The 23,195-nt window shown below is 45.2% G+C and overlaps 1 protein-coding gene across 4 annotated transcripts in view; it reads right to left on the bottom strand.

Annotated features, from left to right (window-relative positions):
- sema5a (sema domain, seven thrombospondin repeats (type 1 and type 1-like), transmembrane domain (TM) and short cytoplasmic domain, (semaphorin) 5A) overlaps positions 1-23,195 on the bottom strand; it is a 210,875-nt gene that overhangs the window by 130,786 nt on the left and 56,894 nt on the right. For all 4 annotated transcript variants that reach the window (XM_046292575.1, XM_046292573.1, XM_046292571.1 and 1 more), the window contains 3 exons: positions 21,223-21,449; positions 8,999-9,098; positions 3,467-3,512 (listed from right to left, as the gene is read on the bottom strand). In XM_046292575.1, coding sequence (XP_046148531.1) covers positions 3,467-3,512; positions 8,999-9,098; positions 21,223-21,388 — 312 coding nt within the window. In that variant the 5' untranslated portion in view covers positions 21,389-21,449. The remainder of the gene's footprint in view (positions 1-3,466; positions 3,513-8,998; positions 9,099-21,222; positions 21,450-23,195) is intronic.

The raw sequence follows: 23,195 nt of genomic DNA, 5'->3' as shown, positions 1-23,195 counted from the left end.
ACGGGATTGCTCGTCGCTAGAGGTTAAGACTGACTGAAGAGAAGACTACAGTTAGACAGATAGGGCATTAAGACTGACTCAAGAGAAGACTACAGTTAGATGGGGCATTAAGACTGACTGAAGAGGAGACTACAGTTAGACAGATGGGGCTTTAAGACTGACTGAAGAGGAGACTACAGTTAGACAGATGGGGCATTAACACTGACTGAAGATTAGACTACAGTTAGATGGGGCATTAAGACTGACTGAAGAGAAGACTACAGTTAGATGGGGTATTAACACTGACTGAAGAGAAGACTACAGTTAGACAGATGGGGCATTAAGACTGACTGAAGAGAAGACTACAGTTAGATGGGGCATTAACACTGACTGAAGAGAAGACTACAGTTAGATGGGGCATTAAGACTGACTGAAGAGAAGACTACAGTTAGACAGATGGGGCATTAACACTGACTGAAGAGAAGACTACAGTTAGACAGATGGGGCATTAACACTGACTGAAGAGAAGACTACAGTTAGACAGATGGGGCATTAAGACCGACTGAATAGGAGACTACAGTTAGACAGATGGGGCATTAAGACTGACTGAAGAGAAGACTACAGTTAGACAGGTGGGGCATTAACACTGACTGAAGAGAAGACTACAGTTAGACAGATGGGGCATTAAGACTGACTGAAGAGAAGACTACAGTTAGACAGGTGGGGCATTAAGACTGACTGAAGAGAAGACTACAGTTAGACAGATGGGGCATTAAGACTGACTGAAGAGAAGACTACAGTTAGACAGATGGGGCATTAAGACCGACTAAAGAGGAGACTACAGTTAGACAGATGGGGCATTATGACCGACTGAAGAGAAGACTACAGTTAGACAGGTGGGGCATTAAGATTGACTAAAGAGGAGACTACAGTTAGACAGATGGGGCATTAAGACTGACTGAAGAGAAGACTACGTTTAGACAGATGGGGCATTATGACTGACTGAAGAGAAGACTATAGTTAGATGGGGCATTAAGACTGACTGCAGAGAAGACTACAGTTAGACAGATGTGGCATTAAGACTGACTGACGAGAACACTACAGTTAGACAGATGGGGGAATTAAGACTGACTGAAGAGAAGACTACAGTTAGACAGGTGGGGCATTAAGACTGACTGAAGAGAAGACTACAGTTAGACAGGTGGGGCATTAAGACTGACTGAAGAGGAGACTACAGTTAGACAGATGTGGCATTAAGACTAACTGAAGAGGAGACTACAGTTAGACAGATGGGGCATTAAGACTGACTACTGTGGCTGGTGGACTTTCCTGAATCCCTGATCCAGCTTATCCTCGAGATGGCCTCTGCACATAGCCCATGGTACAATCCAAGCCCACAGGACAAAAAGATGCTTGACTATGCATATCATTGACAGCTTTGGAAAGAAAACACTCTGACGTTTCCAAAACTGCAAAGATATTATCTGTGAGTGCCCCAGAACTGATGCTACAGGTGAAACCAAGATGAAACTTCAAACAGGAAATGAGCAGGATTTTTGACGCTCTGTTTTTCATTGTCTCCTTATATGGCTGTGAAAGCGCCACGAATTAGCCTGCCCTTTCTATCGTTTCTCCAAGTTGTCTGCAGCATTGTGACGTATTTGTAGGCATTACATTGGAAGATTGGCCATAAGAGACTACATTTACCACGTGTCCGCCCGGTGTCCTTTGTTGAAATTGTTGCGTAATCTCCAAGCTGCTCGCATTCATCCATGTGATTGAGACAGAGAGGAGACTTCCAGGAATGATATATCATGAAGAGATATGTGAAAAACACCTTGAGGATTGATTCTAAACAACGTTTACCATGTTTCAGTCGATATTATGGAGTTAATGTGGAAGAAAGTTTGGCGTTTGGATGAATGAATTTTCGTTTTTTTTTGGTAGCCAAACATGACGCAGAAAATGGACTGATTTCTCCTGCACAAATAATCTTTCAGGAAAAACTGAACATTTGCTATCTAACTGAGAGTCTCCTCATTGAAAACATCCGAAGTTCTTCAAAGGTAAATTATTTTATTTGAATGGTTTTCTGGTTTTTGTGAAAATGTTGCCTGCTGAATGCTAACGCTAAATGCTAACGCTAAATACTAACGCTAAATGCTAACGCTAAATGCTAATGCTAGCTATCAATACTGTTACACAAATGCTTGTTTTGCTATGGTTGAGAAGCATATTTTTGAAAATCTGAGATGACAGTGTTGTTAACAAAAGGCTAAGCTTGAGAGCTAGCATATTTATTTCATTTCATTTGCGATTTTCATGAATAGTTAACATTGCGTTATGCTAATGAGCTTGAGGCTGTAGTCACGATCCCGGATGCGGGATGGCTCGACGCAAGAAGTTAACTTAATGATGTTGTCAAGATGCATAGTCTATAACAGTGAGAAACTATTGAACTATTTGAAATGTTCCCTGGGTTTTCATTACTGTAGCTCCCATGGCATGCTATGACAAGCTTTGTGTCTTGTTTGTGACCATTTCTTACGGGCCTGACAGCCGGGCTGTTCCAGTAAGTGTCACGATAATTACTGCATAACTGTGTTAAACACAAAGACAAGACAGACAGGACTTCTTGTAGATGACACTGTGGTCCAGCAGAGAGTAAGGAGGTGGTGGGAGAGGGAGGGAGGGGGCAGAAAATAAGCAAGAGGAACAAAGAGAGAGAGAGAGAACATGAGAAAAGAGAGAAGTGAATGAAAGAGTGAGTGAGAGGGATATATATATATATATAGGAAGGGGATTGGGAGGGAGAAAGAGGGAGTGAGAGGGATATATATATATATATAGGAAGGGGATTGGGAGGGAGAAAGAGTGAGTGAGAGGGATATATATATATATATAGGAAGGGGATTGGGAGGGAGAAAGAGGGAGTGAGAGGGATATATATATATATATAGGAAGGGGATTGGGAGGGAGAAAGAGTGAGTGAGAGGGATATATATATATATATAGGAAGGGGATTGGGAGGGAGAAAGAGTGAGTGAGAGGGATATATATATATATATAGGAAGGGGATTGGGAGGGAGAAAGAGTGAGTGAGAGGGATATATATATATATATAGGAAGGGGATTGGGAGGGAGAAAGAGGGAGTGAGAGGGATATATATATATATATAGGAAGGGGATTGGGAGGGAGAAAGAGGGAGTGAGAGGGATATATATATATATATAGGAAGGGGATTGGGAGGGAGAAAGAGGGAGTGAGAGGGATATATATATATATATAGGAAGGGGATTGGGAGGGAGAAAGAGTGAGTGAGAGGGATATATATATATATATAGGAAGGGGATTGGGAGGGAGAAAGAGGGAGTGAGAGGGATATATATATATATAGGAAGGGGATTGGGAGGGAGAAAGAGGGAGTGACAGAGCGATAGATAGTAAAATAGAGGGGGGATAATGGTAACGCTGGTAAAGACTCACCTGGATCAACGAGAGGTCCTCCAGATTGAGTCTGAAGAGGTGGTTTCTGAAAGAAAAAAGAGAGGGAGGAGAGATGAAGGTAGAATCTTCTCTAAAAGAACAACACCGGAGAAAATAAAAGTGGACAGGAGAGCATTTCTGGTAATAGGTGTCCAACGATATCTCAGGGTTATTTTATCCCTATTTTGGCCATTTTCTCTCCCTTAATAACACATCTTTGATGTAGCACACTTGTTTCCGGGCCACTTCAAACGCCTGTTCGGATGTAACGACATATAGGAACACTCGATTAGACTACTTTGCTGCTATAGCATTCCAAAACTAGGTATATCTTTGTTGAATAGAAACCCAGTCAAAACTGAACTGAATATAGTTTGCAAGATTACATACTTTATGTCATCTCTCCCAGTGATATGCGCTTGTCTGGGAAGAACTTTCCCGTAGACACAGATGCGGGATAAGCTTACCCTTGACAAATCCAAACCTTAACCATTAGATATTTTTTACGGGTAACTTCATCCAACTGAATGGGAGTTTTGAGGAGTATTTTTCTCCGCTCTGCTGATGCGTATTTGTCTCTGTTAATACATGAGTTCATACATTTTGTGAAAAAAAATACATATTCTATTAGTCAGCTTGACGAGAAAGAAATAGCCTATTCCAAACAGACTATGGGACAGTTGTGGGACGATAGATCCCAATAGGCCTAGACTAAATAAATCAAACATTCAAAAGCAGAGTCTGATACAACAGATCACAAACGTTTAGCTTCAAATGTTGATAAACTACTATTATTTCACATTATAAGAGTCGCCATGTGCCGCAGGCTACGTTTGAATATTCTTTCCCTAACGCAATTAGCGGGAAAACACTGTTGTCAAAAGCACACCGTACATACGAGCGGTTTCATGTGACGGAGACTAAAATATCCGTTAGAGGGTAGATCTAATATGCAACAACTAGCACGGATTGCTATTATTACAACGATTGTGCCTTTGGCTATTGGCCAAAGAAAGAAAGTTCATATGAATTCATTTCCTCCACGGATATGGTTTGATTTTGTCTCGGTAAGACATGCCTCGTAATATGTAGTAAAACGCTCAGGTTTCAGACATTTAAGTATATGTTTTTAAAAGGCATGCTGCCTCCAGCTCATTGCAAAGTGGTGTGTGACCTGCTGATGATGCCTGCCTTCCGTTGACTACGCATTTGCTATTTGAGATGCTGTAGCAGCAGCTCTCACGCTGTCAGACATGTTTTCCGCTGAAAGGCTATCTGTATTGTGTACGTGTGTGATAAATAAGATACATAACAAATATACTGTACACATGCGCCAATTTACTTCCACTAAATTAGGCAAATGAACCTAGAAACTGATAGGGATGACCATTCAAACTGGTATTTCCATCAATTAATAGTTTAAAAAGCATTATTTCGGGATGGAATTTTTTCGTCTTCTCTCCGACCATTGCCCGGAGTCAATTTTATTTATCGCCTTTTCACATTTTTTTTATCGGCCAAAAGCCGGCTATTACCGGCTAATGGAAACTGTGTTTCACAGGTACATCTCTCTGTCTCTGTCTGATTATAAATACTTTCACGGTACATCTCTCTGTCTCGTTCTGATTATAAAGGCTTTCACAGGTACATCTCTGTCTGATTATAAAGACTTTCACGGGTACATCTCTGTCTCGGTCTGATTATAAAGACTTTCACAGGTACATCTCTGTCTCTGTCTGATTATAAAGACTTTCACAGGTACATCTCTGTCTGATTATAAAGACTTTCACAGGTACATCTCTGTCTTGTTATAAAGACTTTCACAGGTACATCTCTGTCTGATTATAAAGGCTTTCACAGGTACATCTCTGTCTGATTATAAAGACTTTCACAGGTACATCTCTGTCTGATTATAAAGACTTTCACAGGTACATCTCTGTCTGATTATAAAGACTTTCACAGGTACATCTCTGTCTGATTATAAAGGCTTTCACAGGTACATCTCTCTGTCTGTCTGATTATAAAGACTTTCACAGGTGCATCTCTCTCTCTCTGTCTGATTATAGACTTTCACAGGTACATCTCTCTGTTTCCGTCTGATTATAGACTTTCACAGGTACATCTCTCTGTTTCCGTCTGATTATAGACTTTCACAGGTACATCTCTCTGTGTGATTATAAGGACTTTCATGGGTACATTTCTCTGAGCCTATCCTTGGCTCAAGCTCGTTTGAATTGTGAAGTTTCCATTGTAAGCCAACTAAAAAAATGGTTTATTTGGAAACATGACAGTGAGTAGTCTCTATATTGACTATCAATGTCTCACTATGGTTTTGTAAAGTCAGCATTATTGCATCACAGAATCATCATTTCAAAACGATTGTCTGGATCCTGGATACTGATTGGTTGACAGCAGGGAGTTATTCACTACAATCCCTGGGTAATTTAACTGTTCCGTTAGATTTATCAATGCGCAGCCACTGTCCCACAGCCCAGCTAGGCAATTTATAAACGTAATCTCCCCTGGAAAAAAGTGTCTATACAATATTTCCCCATGCTACTTGCCTAGCATTTGGTTTGCAACAGTTGGAGTTTGTCCAAACCTTTCCTGTGGAACAACGTTGCAGTTTTTTGGGGCGATCTCCACCGTGCCATGCATATGAACGTTACAAAACTGACAGCTTCTCTGAGCCAGGCGAATTCATTTTATCAGAATAAGTATAATGGATATATCCAAAGAAATGGCAATGAAAACGAACGGAAAACAAAAATGCATATAGCTTGCTGTCATTTCAGCTGCTTGATGAGATTGTGTGTTCGCTTTAGCTGGCTAGCTAGCAAAGTAGAAGTAGCTAGCCTCCATAGCAAAATGTTTTACTTAGAACGTCTATGAAATTGGAATGGACAATCACCCCATTTGGCTAGCAACTTCAGAATCTCAGAACTAACGGCTAGACTATATTGTATGGTGGAAGGATGACATAAAACGAATGTACTAATTCAAATAACGTTTTTAATGAAAACATGTCATTCATCTTTTTTTGAAATGCTGGCAACCATTTTATAAAAGCAACAAGGCCCTCAAAACCAGGAATTATTGTGAATAACACCCTCCTAAGAGCGGTTTTGCCAGCCCTTGGCTTCGCCTCGGAAGTTATTCCCACAATAATTCCCAGGTTCTCTGTACTTATTTTTGAGTTATAACAGCTTTATTACATTTTTCAGCGGATTATCGTTTCCTTTTAAAAAACGTTTTATTTCAAATAAAATTGGCCTTGAATGTCAGAGAATCAATCTTTCTATTTCAGTTCAACTTGGTGCATGAAGGTATAACAACCCTCCTAGCTCTTGTCAGAGTAATGCATCTATTCTGTAATATTATTCATCAGCTGAAACCTCTTCCCATAAGATGACTCGATAGCTTACACACATATGCATAGGTGCACGCACGAAGACGCACGCACGCACGGACGGACACACACAAACGGATCCATCTTCTGAAGCGTGGCTATCTCACAGGGCAGGCTGTGGTCTAAGAACCTCTTTACAGTATATTGACATTGACATCGATCTGCCTCTCCTTCTCTACCTCCATTATCACTGAGTCCTTTCACTCTGGCCATCAGGCCACAGACAACCCCTAGCTCCTTAAACACTTAATTCTAGATCCCTGTCACTGAGCATTTAAGGAGCTAGGGGTTGATTTGGTACTAGGCTTCTCTGTCTGTGTGAATGGGCACTGTGTGTTGAATCCGTCTAACATGGAGTTTCCATGAGTCCAATTAGACCTGTATTTTGGATACAGTTGGTTTAATTCAAGATGTTTAACATTAGAACAGTCGTATAATTGCCTGAGAACTTCTGGTGCCAATATGGCTCACATCAATGTCTAAAACTCAAATGTAGTTAGCCAGAGAGGGTATGTCTGTGGCCTGATGGCCTGTGTGAAAGGACTCAGTGAGGCCTGGTCCTAAGTCAACCCCAAGCCCCGAACACTTCTCCTAGATCCCTTTTACTGAGCCGACTCCAGAGAGAGCAGGAAGACAGACTAGGCCAGACAACTGCAGATAGAGACAGGACCACCCTAAAGCCCCTGAGTCAGGTTAGTGTTTGAAAGGAAAGGGTAAGAGCTCTTCTCTCTCCCTCCCTCTATCTTCTCCTTATCTGTCAGGCCTTGCAGGTCTTTCCAACTTCTCCGTTTCCCTGTATCCCATATGCAGTACATTAGTTTATTCCCCCAGCTCTGCTTCTCTGTGTTGGTCCTGCTCCTCCAGCTCTCTGTCTCCTCAGCCATCTGCTAAACTGGAGAGAACGGCTTGAATTGACAACACACACGAATGCACTCACACACAAACACACACAGACACTCTAGTTAGAGTTCATCTAGGCCCAATCTCAGCTGGCCAGAGAACACTTCAGACAAACACAGGCACTCTGGATTAAATATGATGTGCTTGACAGAGACAATGAGCTTAACTTGAGAACACTCTGTGGCAAGTGAGTGGATAGCCAGAGAGAAAGAGAGGGAGAAGAATAGAGAGAGGGGGAAAGATCACTTTATTTTGAGTTATTTTTTATTTCACCTTTATTTAACCAGGTAGGCTAGTTGAAAACAAGTTCTCATTTACAACAACAATAAACAAGTAAATAACACAGTATAATTAAAAAAAATAAAGAGTCTATATGCATTGTGTGCAAAAGGCATGAGGAGGTAGGCGAATAATTACAATTTAGCAGATTATCACTGGAGTGATAAATGATCAGATGGTCATGTGCAGGAAGATATACTGGTGCGCAAAAGAGCAGAAAAGTAAATAAATAAAAACAGTATGGGGATTAGGTAGGTAAATTGGGTGGGCTATTTACCGATAGACTATGTACAGCTGCAGCGATCGGTTAGCTGCTCAGATAGCAGATGTTTGAAGTTGGTGAGGGAAATAAAAGTCTCCAACTTCAGTGATTTTTGCAATTCGTTCCAGTCACAGGCAGCAGAGAACTGGAAGGAAAGGTGGCCAAATGAGGTGTTGGCTTTATGGATGATCAGTGAGATACACCTGCTGGAGCACGTGCTACGGGTGGGAGTTGCCATCGTGACCAGTGAACTGAGATAAGGCGGAGCTTTACCTAGCATGGACTTGTAGATGACCTGGAGCTAGTGGGTCTGGCGAAGAATATGTAGCGAGGACCAGCCGACTAGAGCATGCAGATCGCAGTGGTGGGTGGTATAAGGAGCTTTAGTAACAAAACGGATGGCACTGTGATAAACTGCATCCAGTTTGCTGAGTAGAGTATTGGAAGCTATTTTGTAGATGACATCGCCGAAGTCGAGGATCAGTAGGATAGTCAGTTTTACTAGGGTAAGTTTGGCGGCGTGAGTGAAGGAGGCTTTGTTGCGGAATAGAAGCAGAAAGAGCGAGAGAGAGAGAGAGCGAGAGAGAGAGAGAGAGAGAGAGAGAGAGAGAGAGAGAGAGAGAGAGAGAGAGAGAGAGAGAGAGAGAGAGAGAGAGAGAGAGAGAGAGAAAAAACATATTACCTGGCTCCGACTATCAGTTCGTTCTGGCTGGGGTCAAAGGTTAGCTGGGAGTAATCCACCGTGCCCTCAGCCCGGAACCTGTGGATCCACGGCTCCATATCTGCCAATCAGTGTAGAGAAAGATACACAGTAATCAATGAAACAGGAGGAAAAGAGATCAGAGAAAAAAGGGGTGGATAAAGAGATTAGCCAATAGCCACAGTATGTAATAAAGTGATGTAGCCCTATATTATATTGTCTTTGTGTGTATCGTTCTGTATTGTGATTTTATGAAAACGAATGCTTCTTGCCTGGTGATGTTACACACTCCCTCGCAAAAGAGGTTCAAACCAGAGGGGAGTTCCTGGTAAAATGAATATTAAGTTAAAAAAAGCCTTCCAAGGAGACCTAATGTACCCTATATCCTGTGCGTCTCCCGATAGCTGTAGTCTATCTCAAGGGCACAGAAGAACAGTGTCCCACCTGGGCTTTCAACCAAATGCCTTCCACTCCATTTACTAAACCATTACTGCAGCTAGCAGGAAATAATGCATACAGTACATAGTGTGTGAGAGGAGGAGGGTTGTTTGTGTGTGTGTGCATGCCTGTCTGAATCCAAGGTCCTTCTAAAGTGAATCTGAGACGGATGCATCTCATGGTTGTCAGTGCCTTGACCTTGGCCCTGAACCCAGAGATAGAGATTCCCTATTGGTACATCACACACACACACACACACACACACACACACACACACACACACACACACACACACACACACACACACACACACACACACACACACACACACACACACACACACACACACACACACACACACACACACACACACACACACACACACACACACACACACACACACACACACACACACGGAGACAGATCACCCTCAACACGCCTGTCTCCATGGCGCCCAACCCATTAGCCCTTGACCAATAGAATCAAATATTCCTGTCGGGTTGCTGGGCGATTAGTGTCGGGCCCCTACTGTCCTGTAATCTGATAGGTAGTGAGTCAATAGTTAAGGCTATGGACTAGGAGTAAATGTACCATAATCCCTGATCTTGGGTCAGATATTGTCCAATCCCCTAATAGCTAAGGTAAGCATTGGAGAGAAGATAATCTGATTCTAGGTCTGTGTGTCACGCCTGCTCCCGCTCTCCCTCCCTGGCGCTCGAGGGTGCCAGTCTGCCCAGCACTACACACTCCTGCCACCATCATCACACACACCTGCTTCCCTCATCACGCGCATCAGCAATTTATTGCACTCACCTGGACTCAATCACCTGTGTAATTTCCTCCCCTATATCTGTCTGTTCCCCAGCTCTGTTCCCCGCTTCAGCATTAATTGTTGTTTGTCATTTTGTTACCCGGTTCTGACGCTGTTCCTGTCCTGTTCCATGTCTGTGCTAAATGAAATGTTCTTTTCTCCCTACCTGCTTCTCTACTCCAGCGTCAGTTCTTACACTGTGGTTAGGGCAGGTTCTTCTCCGGGCGTTTCCTCTCACTCGGCACATAACCTGCTCTGTAGTAACAATAACATATCACTACACACTGATACTAGACAGTATTCTATTCTAATAATCGCCGTTTGAAACTGCTAGCAGTATGTCTTATGTTCATCTAAATACAGTATTTCTAAATATCTGGTGCCAATGTGGCTCAGGGATTTCAAAACACTTTGCATGGTATGAAGCCATTTTAGGGCAATTACTGTGGTGAATATTATGTTGTGATCTGTCTATACCTGTCCTGTACAAAATATGATATGGGGTGGGCCTGGCACTGATCGAATACAGCTCGGGTTGAGGTAAAAAACTCACCTTGAAAAATTTTGCGTCAAAAATGTGAAACACCTGTCAGAAGACATCTTGAAATGAAACCACAGACTCCCTTCACTGCATCAAACCAACAATCCACTGTTTACTTCTGTCAAGCCAAAGCATTCAGCCCAAAACAACAGGGAATCTCTGCCTGCCGGCCTGCCTTCCTGTGAGTCACTGCTAGGAGCTACGTGCTAAAAAATACAGCACTGACTCTACCTCCTTGTCAAACTGCAGGAGCACAGAACACTATCATAGCACATACATTCCGCCTAACATGATGGCATCACGGCTAACAAAGACATTCCTTTCCTCTCCAGGGTCTAAAATATTAATGAGAATGAGCACCAGTTAAACTGGGAGGAGGGAACTTTCAACTCGCAGACGCAAAGCTAATACATTTTCATTAGCCTGGGTGAAATAAATATTGTGGAGAGATCACGACAAATTCCGCCCTAAGATTTGGCTGTGGTTAATGGCTTGTTCCCCTCTAATTCTACAGGGGGACGGGAGTTTGGGATGCGCCTCTCTGGTGCCGGTGACAGGCTAGTTTTTCATACCGGGGGGAAGCATTCAGAGCATACAAATGTGGCAGCGACACCATCAGAGGGAAACCAAGGCTTCAGTTACCCTGTGCTTCTCCCATAAATCATGCTAAGACCCCACTGGGGTATAGCCCCACTCAGGTCCCTCTAAGAGGGGGAGGCAGAGAAGGGTTTTTAAGTGAATACAACGCCCACAACACGGAGGATTTATGTGTTTTATGACAAGGTGAAGGGCTCATAAACATTCATAAGCATTGATAAGCATTCATAACCAGAGCAGATGTGTTACCCTGGGCTCTGGGCTCTAATGAGAAACAGACCAGACTAATGTTGGAGAATGGCAGCAGGACATTACGGTTTGGTAGAGCGTTGAGTGATCTTGGTAGAATACTAGAAAGTTATATGGAACATTGAGTGATTTGGTGGATTTACCTCAGGGCTTCAGTATAACATTGGTATGTTTTGTAAGGCTCTAGGGGAGTAGCAAGAGCTCCCTTAGGAGCATTATATTACAGTTGAACCTCAAATTAACTCTGACCTTGACCTCTACAAAAGGAACCAATGGGATTTAAAGAACTTCTTCACTAAACAAGATGTTTTTTTTTTTAAATCGCCCCTTTAAACAGTAGAACGTCTGGGCCTCAAGGGACCCCTCCCCCTTCAAGTTAATGAGCATTCTGACTGCAACATTCTAACACTGTAATTAATACATTTCATATATGCGATCGCAAAAAGTAATCATTTGGTTGTGTTTATGAAGACCTTGGGTAACAATGATTGTTTTTAAACAGCATTTTCATGAGCTTGTTATTGCTAGGCTATAAGTAAAAATATAAAACACAAAAAACACATTCAAGTGTTTAATACATTTTATTTGTGGGTTGGGTTTGTTACAACTATCGAACAGAAGGCATGTGTGTTGGAACACGTTAACAGCTTCTTTTCATAATGACAAAATGAAATAAAGACCCCAACCACCAAGACGCGTGGTCAGCAAGACGGGGGTGGTCAGCAAGACGGGTGGTCAGCAAGACGGGTGGTCAGCAAGACGGGGTGGTCAGCAAGACGGGGGTGGTCAGCAAGACGGGTGGTCAGCAAGACGCGTGGTCAGCAAGACGGGTGGTCAGCAAGACGGGGGTGGTCAGCAAGACGGGTGGTCAGCAAGACGGGTGGTCAGCAAGACGCGTGGTCAGCAAGACGGGTGGCCAGCAAGACGGGTGGCCAGCAAGACGGGTGGTCAGCAAGACGTGTGGTCAGCAAGACGGGTGGTCAGCAAGACGGGTGGTCAGCAAGACGCGTGGTCAGCAAGACGGGTGGTCAGCAAGACGGGTGGTCAGCAAGACGGGTGGTCAGCAAGACGCGTGGTCAGCAAGACGGGTGGTCAGCAAGACGGGTGGTCAGCAAGACGGGTGGCCAGCAAGACGGGTGGTCAGCAAGACGCGTGGTCAGCAAGACGGGTGTCCAGCAAGACGGGTGGTCAGCAAGACGCGTGGTCAAACGATGAAAACATCATTAGCCAAAACATCATTATAAGTGCCAAGTGGCCTTGATAAATAGTGAAAATCAGCACAAAAGCAACAGTTGCATTATAATGAATGTGTCGACGTGACAGCAGTCAAAACCAGAACATTATTGTCAGCTACGTGCTTGTGTGCATCTTCACACCATGGCATCAGTTGGAGTTCAATGAACTGTTATTCCTTGTCTTGGCAATTGACAGAATTTTTGCAACTTTCACTTGCTTGTCACACTTTGACATACCTTTGTTTGGTTGTAGTGCATTATAGTTTCCGGTTCTCTCTTTGTTGCATCCCTGTGGCCTTGTCAATCTTCACCACCGTTGTGGAGTACGACGGCAGTGCCGGTGAGCGGCCGTCTCCCTTTGTTCATGGTGCCGGCCAATTACAGTGAAGTGAAGAAATTGTACGTGGTGACATTTGTCCCCTTGCCAGTGTAAGGTTCAACAAGCCTCGTCACCACATTCTCTGTCACTCCCTCACCTGAGAGCCGTTCAGCATGTACATTACACACGCTCTCACTGTGTAGCCTATTCCAAGTACCCCGGAGTAGACCCATATGACCTCTTTTATTCAGTGGACTGAAATAGGGTACATACCATTTTAAGATTATCATTAGAATGGATCAATACAATAGAATGGCCACCCCCTGTTCTTCAAGCACAATTGGTGATTACAAAATTATGCATCATTCTCTTCCCCTCCCTCATCAACTCAACCATTCTCCCCCTTTCTCCCCAGTCATTCTTACTTAATTGATTTAATCTGATTTTATACGTGTGAAATTTGTTTCGGTATAGTTTCGAGGCAATTATCGTGGTGATTCTCAACTGGGCACTGCACTTTCAACTGTTGGGAGAAGGAGGGGCAATGGGGGAAAACCATTTTTTTAAATGGCACGCCCTGCTAAAACTGGTTATAACTCCAGTTCTGTTTGTGATATTAAGATTCTAACACAGACAGTGTGTTATAGAGACTTATTTAGGAGAAGTACAAAACGGAGGGAGGCAAGACTTTAAAAATGGCAGAGTAAAAAAAAGGAATCATGAGCAGTCAAAATGATTGCTTTAGCGGTTCTAGTGTTAAAATATGGTCCCCCGACTCGCTCTCTCTCTCCAGGCATTTCTCTAGTCTTTTACTTCATGCTTTTAATGCGTGTGCGATAATGTAATCGAATCATTACTGTGCTTGTACCACAGCCGGGTGCATCGGGGGCTTGGCTGCTGATGAAACAGAACCGTACTGTGTGTGTGTGTGTGTGTGTGTGTGTGTGTGTGTGTGTGTGTGTGTGTGTGTGTGTGTGTGTGTGTGTGTGTGTGTGTGTGTGTGTGTGTGTGTGTGTGTGTGTGTGTGTGTGTGTGTGTGTGTGTGTGTGCACGGTTTGGGAAAAGAACTCTGAGAACGCGGCCAGGGCTGCCATGGCAAAGAGCCAAGCCGAAACCGGCACACTCCCCTCCCCCTTCCCTTCCACCTTTCTATCCCCCTTCCCTTCCTCCTTTCTATCCCCCTTTCCTTCCTCCTTTCTATCCCCCTTTCCTTCCTCCTTTCTATCCCCCTTCCCTTCCTCCTTTCTATCCCCCTTCCCTTCCTCCTTTCTATCCCCCCCCTTCCCTTTCCTTTCTATCCCCTTTCCTTCCACCTTTCTATCCCCCTTTCCTTCCTCCTTTCTATCCCCCTTCCCTTCCTCCTTTCTATCCCCCTTCCCTTCCTCCTTTCTATCCCCCTTCCTTCCTCCTTTCTATCCCCCCTTTTTCCTTCCTCCTTTCTATCCCCCTTCCCTTCCTCCTTTCTATCCCCCTTTCCTTCCTATCCCCCTTCCTTTCCTTTCTATCCCCCTTTCCTTCCCCTTTCCTTCTTCCTTTCTATCCCCTTTCCTTCTTCCTCCTTTCTATCCCCCTTTCCTTCCTCCTTTCTATCCCCCTTTCCTTCCTCCTTTCTATCCCCCTTTCCTTCCTCCTTTCTATCCCCCTTTCCTTCCTCCTTTCTATCCCCCTTTCCTTCCTCCTTTCTATCCCCCTTTCCTTCCTCCTTTCTATCCCCCCCTCCTTTCCTTCCTCCTTTCTATCCCCCTTTCCTTCCTCCTTTCTATCCCCCCCCTTTCCCTTCCTCCTTTCTATCCCCCTTTCCTTCCTCCTTTCTATCCCCCCTTTCCTTCCTCCTTTCTATCCCCCTTTCCTTCCTCCTTTCTATCCCCCTTCCCTTCCTCCTTTCTATCCCCCTTTCCTTCCTCCTTTCTATCCCCCTTTCCTTCCTCCTTTCTATCCCCCTTCCCTTCCTCCTTTCTATCCCCCTTTCCTTCCTCCTTTCTATCCCCCTTTCCTTCCTCCTTTCTATCCCCCCCTTTCCTTCCTCCTTTCTATCCCCCCCTTCCTTCCTCCTTTCTATCCCCCTTTCCTTTCCTCCTTTCTATCCCCCTTTCCTTCCTCCTTTCTATCCCCCTTCCCTTCCTCCTTTCTATCCCCCTTTCCTTCCTCCTTTCTATCCCCCTTTCCTTCCTCCTTTCTATCCCCCTTTCCTTCCTCCTTTCTATCCCCCTTTCCTTCCTCCTTTCTATCCCCCTTTCCTTCCTCCTTTCTATCCCCCTTTCCTTCCTCCTTTCTATCCCCCTTTCCTTCCTCCTTTCTATCCCCCTTTCCTTCCTCCTTTCTATCCCCCTTTCCTTCCTCCTTTCATCCGCCTTTCCTTCCTCCTTTCTATCCCCCTTCCCTTCCTCCTTTCTATCCCCCTTTCCAAACTTAGCCTTTTTCCTTCTCCATCACTCTTTCCAGGTTTGTTATTCTGGGTTTTGAAACAGAGCGGCTGACACACAATGACAACGTGACAGACTATATAAATATTAGCTTCAGAAACTAGGGCAGTGTTCAGTCTCAGAGTGCTCAAACTGTATAACGAACAACCTGACCTGAAACAATGGGCACATTTGGAAACAACTGGGACTAGAATACTGCAGGTTTCTAGGAGTAAATCGGGGGTGGTTGAGGGTATAAATGGAGTACCTACGTTTATATTCAATTTGAATTCAGCCTGACAAGATGTGTCCAAGTGGGGAGACTGTGGCGTGTTTGCTGTCCCATGTGGTAAAGGCAAAATGTGAAATTACAACTATTTTGTGAATTGAGAAGAAAACCTTAAAGATGCACTGCAGAGGGTGAATCCTGACAGACAAACCACAATAAAACATTTCAATGCATCATGCACTTCAGAGGGAAACCGTTTAAGAGACGAAAGAAAGGAACATTTTACAAGATGACCTCATGACCTCTGTGTGCCACATGGGAAAAAGAAACACAGCTGTAACTTAAGACTTAAAGAAAACGCATGAAGGTAGAGGCAGTGTGGACTACATTTCATTTCCTGTGTCAGTATTCAAATGCAGCATTGTGGGAAGTTTGGCCGTAAATAGAATGCACTGATGCTTAAGAATGTAGCAAGTTGGTCTCGCAATGGACTTAGTGGGCTGTAAAAAAAATATTCCCCATGGACCAATTAAATCGTCTTGGTCTCCAATCGTTTGTTGTGGCGATTGCGAGCACACACACCACACACACACACACACACACACACACACACACACACACACACACACACACACACACACACACACACACACACACACACACACACACACACACACACACACACACACACACACACACACACACACACACACACACACACACACACACACACACACACACACACACACACTCTCTCTCTCGCTCTCTCTCTCTCTCTCTAACAATGTGTTACTCTTTGAGGAGTGATAAAAGTGAAAGTCTATACACCGCTGTTAAACAGACACTTCTTCTCAGATCCTCCGAGACGAGACCTTGAATGGTGGTGAGATGACACTGTTTACTGCACACGTTTGAACTATCTCCCATAACTACAACATCCGCCAAGGAACAGTCGTTAAACATATAACTTCAATAACATATCTCTGGAGGTTAGGACTGCTGATTGACTCATAAACCCACACGTGTTCCTGTGTTTTAGAACGTTTGTTCTGATAGAGGATACATTTTTGTTTAAAGTCTGATTCCATCATGGTTGACATTAAGAAGTCATTCCCGAAAGGTTCCTTTCAGAATCAGAAGTTCTATGACGAGTTCAAAGATCTAAATTCTGTCTGTCAGTTTTGAGCTACGCAGCTTCAAATCCTTCTCACCATAAAACGTTTTTCTTGGATTGTAAACTGCACCCAGAATGACAAAGGACTGGACCATTTCTATAGTTCAGCCTTTGAAAATATCACAAGGGAGTATTGCTGTACAGTAGCAGTTATTTTCGCTGAGCAAAGAGCCAAGTTAGAAAATCACCACTCTTTAGGGTTGAGTCTTTCATGTGTGTTAGAGTGGCACACCCTGCTCTGAGCAACCCACAAGCACCAGACCAAACAAAACACAACAGTAGAGTACAGTGTGTCACTGGAACGGCTTTAGTGAGATATTCCATCAAACCCACTAACCAGATTCCCAGGATAAGTTATTTTCAAACAATCCCAGAAATCTGTTTTTCGCTTTAGATTGAATATGGCCCTTGGATACACGGAAGACATGGGAGTAAAAGCGAGGCCCACCACGGCTATCCCAGTCAGTGTGTGTCCACCATAAGAAAACACCTGACTCTCCAGGGAGTTATATTTATATTATATTGATATATTTTCATATTTATGTTTGAGGTCTTTGTAGTTCTTCCCACTCTTTGGAGGACCTGGGATGTCCCTCCTAACTGGAAGGCTGAATGCTGATTGGCTGACAGCCGTGGTATATCAGACTGTATACCCTGGGTATGACAAAACATTACTTTTTACTGCTCTAATTATGTTGGTAACCAGTTTATAATAGCAATAAGGCATTTGTGGTATATGGCCAATATACCATAGCTCAGGGCTGTATCCAGGCACTCGGTAAGAATAGCCGTCAACCGTGGTATATTGGCCATATACCACACCCCCTCTGGCCTTATTGCTTAATTATACTACATTTAGAGACATTTCCTCCCAATTCTCCTCTTCCCCATCCCCTCTACAGTCACCCCTCTTCTCCTCTACCCCTCCCCTCTTTTCCTCTAACCCCTCCCCCTTTCTCCTCTACAGACTCCCCTCTTCTTCTCTACAAACTCCCCTCTTCTCCTCTACAAACTCCCCTCTTCTCCTCTACAAACTCCCCTCTTCTCCTCTACAAACTCCCCTCTTTTCCTCTACAGACTCCCCTCTTCTCCTCTACAAACTCCCCTCTTTTCCTCTACAGACTCCCCTCTTCTCCTCTACAAACTCCCCTCTTCTCCTCTACAGACTCCCCTCTTCTCCTCTATAGACTCCCCTCTTCTCCTCTCCCCTATAGACTCCCCTCTTCTCCTCTATAGACTCCCCTCTTCTCCTCTACAGACTCCCCTCTTCTCCTCCAGACTCCCCTCTTCTCCTCTACAGACTCCCCTCTTCTCCTCTACAGACTCCCTCTTCTCCTCTACAGACTCCCCTCTTCTCTCTACCCCCTCCCATCTTCTCCTCAAGACTCCCCTCTTCTCCTCTACAGACTCCCTCTTCTCCTCTACCCCCTCCCATCTTCTCCTCTACAGACTCCCCTCTTCTCCTCTACAGACTCCCCTCTTCTCCTCTACAGACTCCCCTCTTCTCCTCTACAGACTCCCTCTCTTCTCCTCTACAAACTCCCCTCTTCTCCTCTACAAACTCCCCTCTTCTCCTCTACAAACTCCCCTCTTCTCCTCTACAGACTCCCCTCTTCTCCTCTACAGACTCCCCTCTTCTCCTCTACCCCCTCCCCTCTTCTCCTCTACAAACTCCCCTCTTCTCCTCTACAGACTCCCCTCTTCTCCTCTACCCCTCCCCTCTTCTCCTCTATAGACTCCCCTCTTCTCCTCTACAGACTCCCTCCCCTCTTCTCCTCTACAGACTCCCCTCTTCTCCTCTACAGACTCCCCTCTTCTCCTCTACAGACTCCCCTCTTCTCCTCTACAAACTCCCCTCTTCTCCTCTACAGACTCCCCTCTTCTCCTCTACCCCCTCCCATCTTCTCCTCTACAGACTCCCCTCTTCTCCTCTACAGACTCACCTCTTCTCCTCTACAGACTCCCCTCTTCTCCTCTACAGACTCCCCTCTTCTCCTCTACAGACTCCCTCTCTTCTCCTCTACAAACTCCCCTCTTCTCCTCTACAAACTCCCCTCTTCTCCTCTACAAACTCCCCTCTTCTCCTCTACAGACTCCCCTCTTCTCCTCTACAGACTCCCCTCTTCTCCTCTACCCCCTCCCCTCTTCTCCTCTACCCCCTCCCCTCTTCTCCTCTACAGACTCCCTCTTCTCCTCTACAGACTCCCTCTTCTCCTCTACAGACTCCCCTCTTCTCCCTACAGACTCACCTCTTCTCCTCTACAGACTCCCCTCTTCTCCTCTACAGACTCCCCCTTTCTCCTCTACAGACTCCCCTCTTCTCCTCTACAAACTCCCCTCTTCTCCTCTACAGACTCCCCTCTTTTCCTCTAACACCTCCCCTCTTCTCCTCTACAGACTCCCCCTTTCTCCTCTACAGACTCCCCTCTTCTCCTCTCCTCTTCCCCTCCCCCTTTCTCCTCTTCTCCTCTACAGACTCCCCTCTTCTCCTCTTCAGACTCCCCTCTTCTCCTCTAGACTCCCCTCTTCTCCTCTACAAACTCCCCTTCTTCTCCTATACAGACTCCCCTCTTCTCCTCTACAGACTCCCCTCTTCTCCTCTACAAACTCCCCTCTTCTCCTCTACAGACTCCGCTCTTCTCCTCTTCCCCTCCCCTCTTCTCCTCTACAGACTCCCCTCTTCTCCTCTACAGACTCCCCTCTTCTCCTCTACCCCCTCCCCTCTTCTCATGTACCCCCTCCCTTCTTCTCATGTACCCCCTCCCCTCTTCTCCTCTACCCTCTCCCCAATTCTCATGTACCCCCTCCCCTTTTCTCATGTACCCCCCACCCCTCTTCTCATGTACCCCCCTCTTCTCCTCTACCCCCTCCCCTCTTCTCCTCTACCCCTCCACTCTTCTCATGTACCCCCTCCCCTCTTCTCCTCTACCCCCTCCCCTCTTCTCCTCTACCCACTCCACTCTTCTCCTATACCCCTCCACTCTTCTCATGTACCCCCCTCTTCTCATGTACCCCCTCCCCTCTTCTCCTCTACCCCCTCCCCTCTTCTCCTCTACCGCCTCCCCTCTTCTCATGTACCCCCTCCCCATTCTCATGTACCCCCACCCCATTTCTCATGTACCCACACCCCTCTTCTCATGTACCCCCACCCTTCTTCTCCTCTACCCCCTCCCCTCTTCTCCTCTACCCCTCCACTCTTCTCATGTACCCTCTCCCCTCTTCTCATGTACCCTCTCCCTTCTTCTCCTGTACCCCTCCCCTCTTCTCCTCTACCCCCTCCACTCTTCTCATGTACCCCCTCCCCTCTTCTCCTCTACCCCTCCACTCTTCTCATGTACCCCCCCCTCCCCTCCTCTACCCCTCTTCTCTTCTCTTCTCTTCTCTTCTCTTCTCTTCTCTTCTCTTCTCTTCTCTTCTCTTCTCTTCTCTTCTCTTCTCTTCTCTTCTCTTCTCTTCTCTTCTCTTCTACCCTTCCCCTCTTCTCCTCTTTATCTGTGTTCAGTGTTCATATCTGATTAGTAACCAAACTGTTTCCATACTTTATTAAGATCTCTGCATTTCCATGACTTCAGCACGCACTGTGTGTTTGGACTGGAACATTAGGGAACACAAACTGTTGACCTCAGGTGACAATGCTAGTGTGCGGGTTGGTCACCCCAACTATCACGGAGACTCACAGAGGACAGCAGATAGCATGAGCCAGACCGTTAGTCTGTGTGTGTGTGTGTGTGTGTGTGTGTGTGTGTGTGTGTGTGTGTGTGTGTGTGTGTGTGTGTGTGTGTGTGTGTGTGTGTGTGTGTGTGTGTGTGTGTGTGTGTGTGTGTGTGTGTGTGTGTGTGTGTGTGTGTGTGTGTGTGTGTGTGTGTGTGTAAGTGTGTGGTGACCTTGCCCTTTCGCTCAATTACACCCTAGACAGAGAGCTATATGATTAACTGACAGTCTCTGCTAGGATGGAATGGGCGCAGTGGCATTTGGCTGGTATGTTGTTAGTGGAGAGAACTGAATTAATTTCTATCCATGTTTTCGTCTGGTGAAGGTTTATAGTATTATTTATGGCTGAACTGCTCCATAAAATATGTTCTTTAATGCAGGAAATATATATATTTTTTATTAGATTACAGGAAACACTGAATAACAAAATATGAACTTTCACACAGAAAGGGAATGAGTGTGTGCATGACTGTGAGTGTGTGAGTGTGTGTGTGACCTACCTGTGTGTGAGATGAGGGGGTGTTCTGCCCGGTGACAGGGCGACTCAGGCAGCAGCACCGGCCCTCTCCTGCCAACCACGCCCCCAGCCCACAGGACCAGCATGCAGTGCAGCAGCAGCACCGCATGCCGGGTAAGGGAGAGGCGACCCACGGGGGGCGGAGCCATGGGAAGGTGGGGCGTCGGTTACTTCCTGTTGGGCCGTGAGCTAATCGCATTAGAGACACGCCTGTAGAGAGAGAGAAGCAACAGAAGTTCCTTTAGTTTACTTGCAAAAAAAGTCTTATTGAGGCAGAGAGAAAGACAGAGCTGTGAATTTCAGCTGGTAATAATTGGAACTCTTAATAAACCACGAGAGAGTGAGGAAGAGACAGAAAGAGAGCAGGGGAGAATAAAAGAAAGGAGGAGAGATAAGACCAAAGAAAAAGCCGAGAGCGAAGATAGAAAGTGCTAGAGAAAGGAGAGCGAAGATAGAAAGTGCTAGAGAAAGGAGAGCGAAGATAGAAAGTGCTAGAGAAAGGAGAGCGGAGAAAGGGAGATAAAGAGAGAGATATGGTTCTAGTGTCAGATTCATGCAGAGCTGAGGCAGCTGCTGTTCCATTCACCCTGATGGCCCCTGAACTGTAACCTCTGACCCCTAACACATGAATCAGATTCTGCATGCCCTCACACAGCATGAGCGTGCGTGTGTGTGTGTACACATGACCTTCGTGTGGGACACACTACTCCTCATGGGGCCCGTTGAAACGTGGATCCATAAAAACACATTCACTTCAGCTCCAAATGGAAGCGTTTAAAGGTACATGCATGGCTATTCCGACTCCATGGTCTTGGCATCGTGTAGAGAAATATGTCTCTTTTGAAGGAAAGCTTGATGGTGGAATGTACAGCACTCTTGACTTTCTAATGTAAATCACCTGTCAAATACTGCCAGTCAAGACCACTGTATTTAGCAATTCTTTCCTCCCCGTTTCTATAGAAATAATATCCTCATGGCTTTTAGCTTGTCTCCCCTTTAGTGAGCATATTTCCTCAACTCTATATAATAAAACTGTCCAAATGTAATTTTTCTTTAGTTAAGTTTTCCTACCCTTTTGACAGCCTAGTCTACAGTATCTGACAGCCTAAATATCATTTCCCTAAAGGAAGGTTCACCTATTATATCAGAAACTGTCAGGAAGCCTTTAACTTTAGTAATATTTACCCATTCTAGCATTTTTCTGGATTGACGTTTTCCCCTTTTCTGACAGTCTGCACATCATTTGTCATAAACATTCCAAAGAGTTGGGAAAACCTGCAGTCAATTATCTCAAGGCCTGAATTCATCACGTCACCAACATGACAATCTGCACATAGGCTTGGTATTGACTGACTGCACGATTCCAAGTCAGATCTACTGGGCTGACTGTACATGTGTGTGTGTGTGTGTGTGTGTGTGTGTGTGTGTGTGTGTGTGTGTGTGTGTGTGTGTGTGTGTGTGTGTGTGTGCGTGCGTGCGTGCGTGCGTGCGTGCGTGCGTGCGTGCGTGCGTGCGTATGTGTGTGCGTGTGTGCGTGTGTGCATGCGTGCATGCGTGCATGCGTGCTGATGCTATCTGTTAGATGGAGGCCAGAGTACGACTGACACACACACACACACACACACACACACACACACACACACACACACACACACACACACACACACACACACACACACACACACACACACACACACACACACACACACACACACACACACACACACACACACACACACACACACACACACACACACACACACCCTTATACATTGCTGAGGCCTCCATGATCTACAGTGAGTGGATGGATAAATCAACCAGCAGCATTGTAAGAGATGTATACAGTAATAATACAACCCGGTCTAAATCAGTTTTATCCAGGGCGATTGTGTAAACCCGTTCTTGATCTGTCCCACAAACACACAACCATAACTTGCACACGGCTTTTCAATGGCA

Source organism: Oncorhynchus gorbuscha, linkage group LG12 (genome assembly GCF_021184085.1).
Source record: "Oncorhynchus gorbuscha isolate QuinsamMale2020 ecotype Even-year linkage group LG12, OgorEven_v1.0, whole genome shotgun sequence".
NCBI classification, from domain to species: Eukaryota; Metazoa; Chordata; class Actinopteri; order Salmoniformes; family Salmonidae; genus Oncorhynchus; species Oncorhynchus gorbuscha.
Note: the sequence above shows the minus strand (reverse complement) of the source record. Positions and strands in the feature narration are given on the sequence as shown.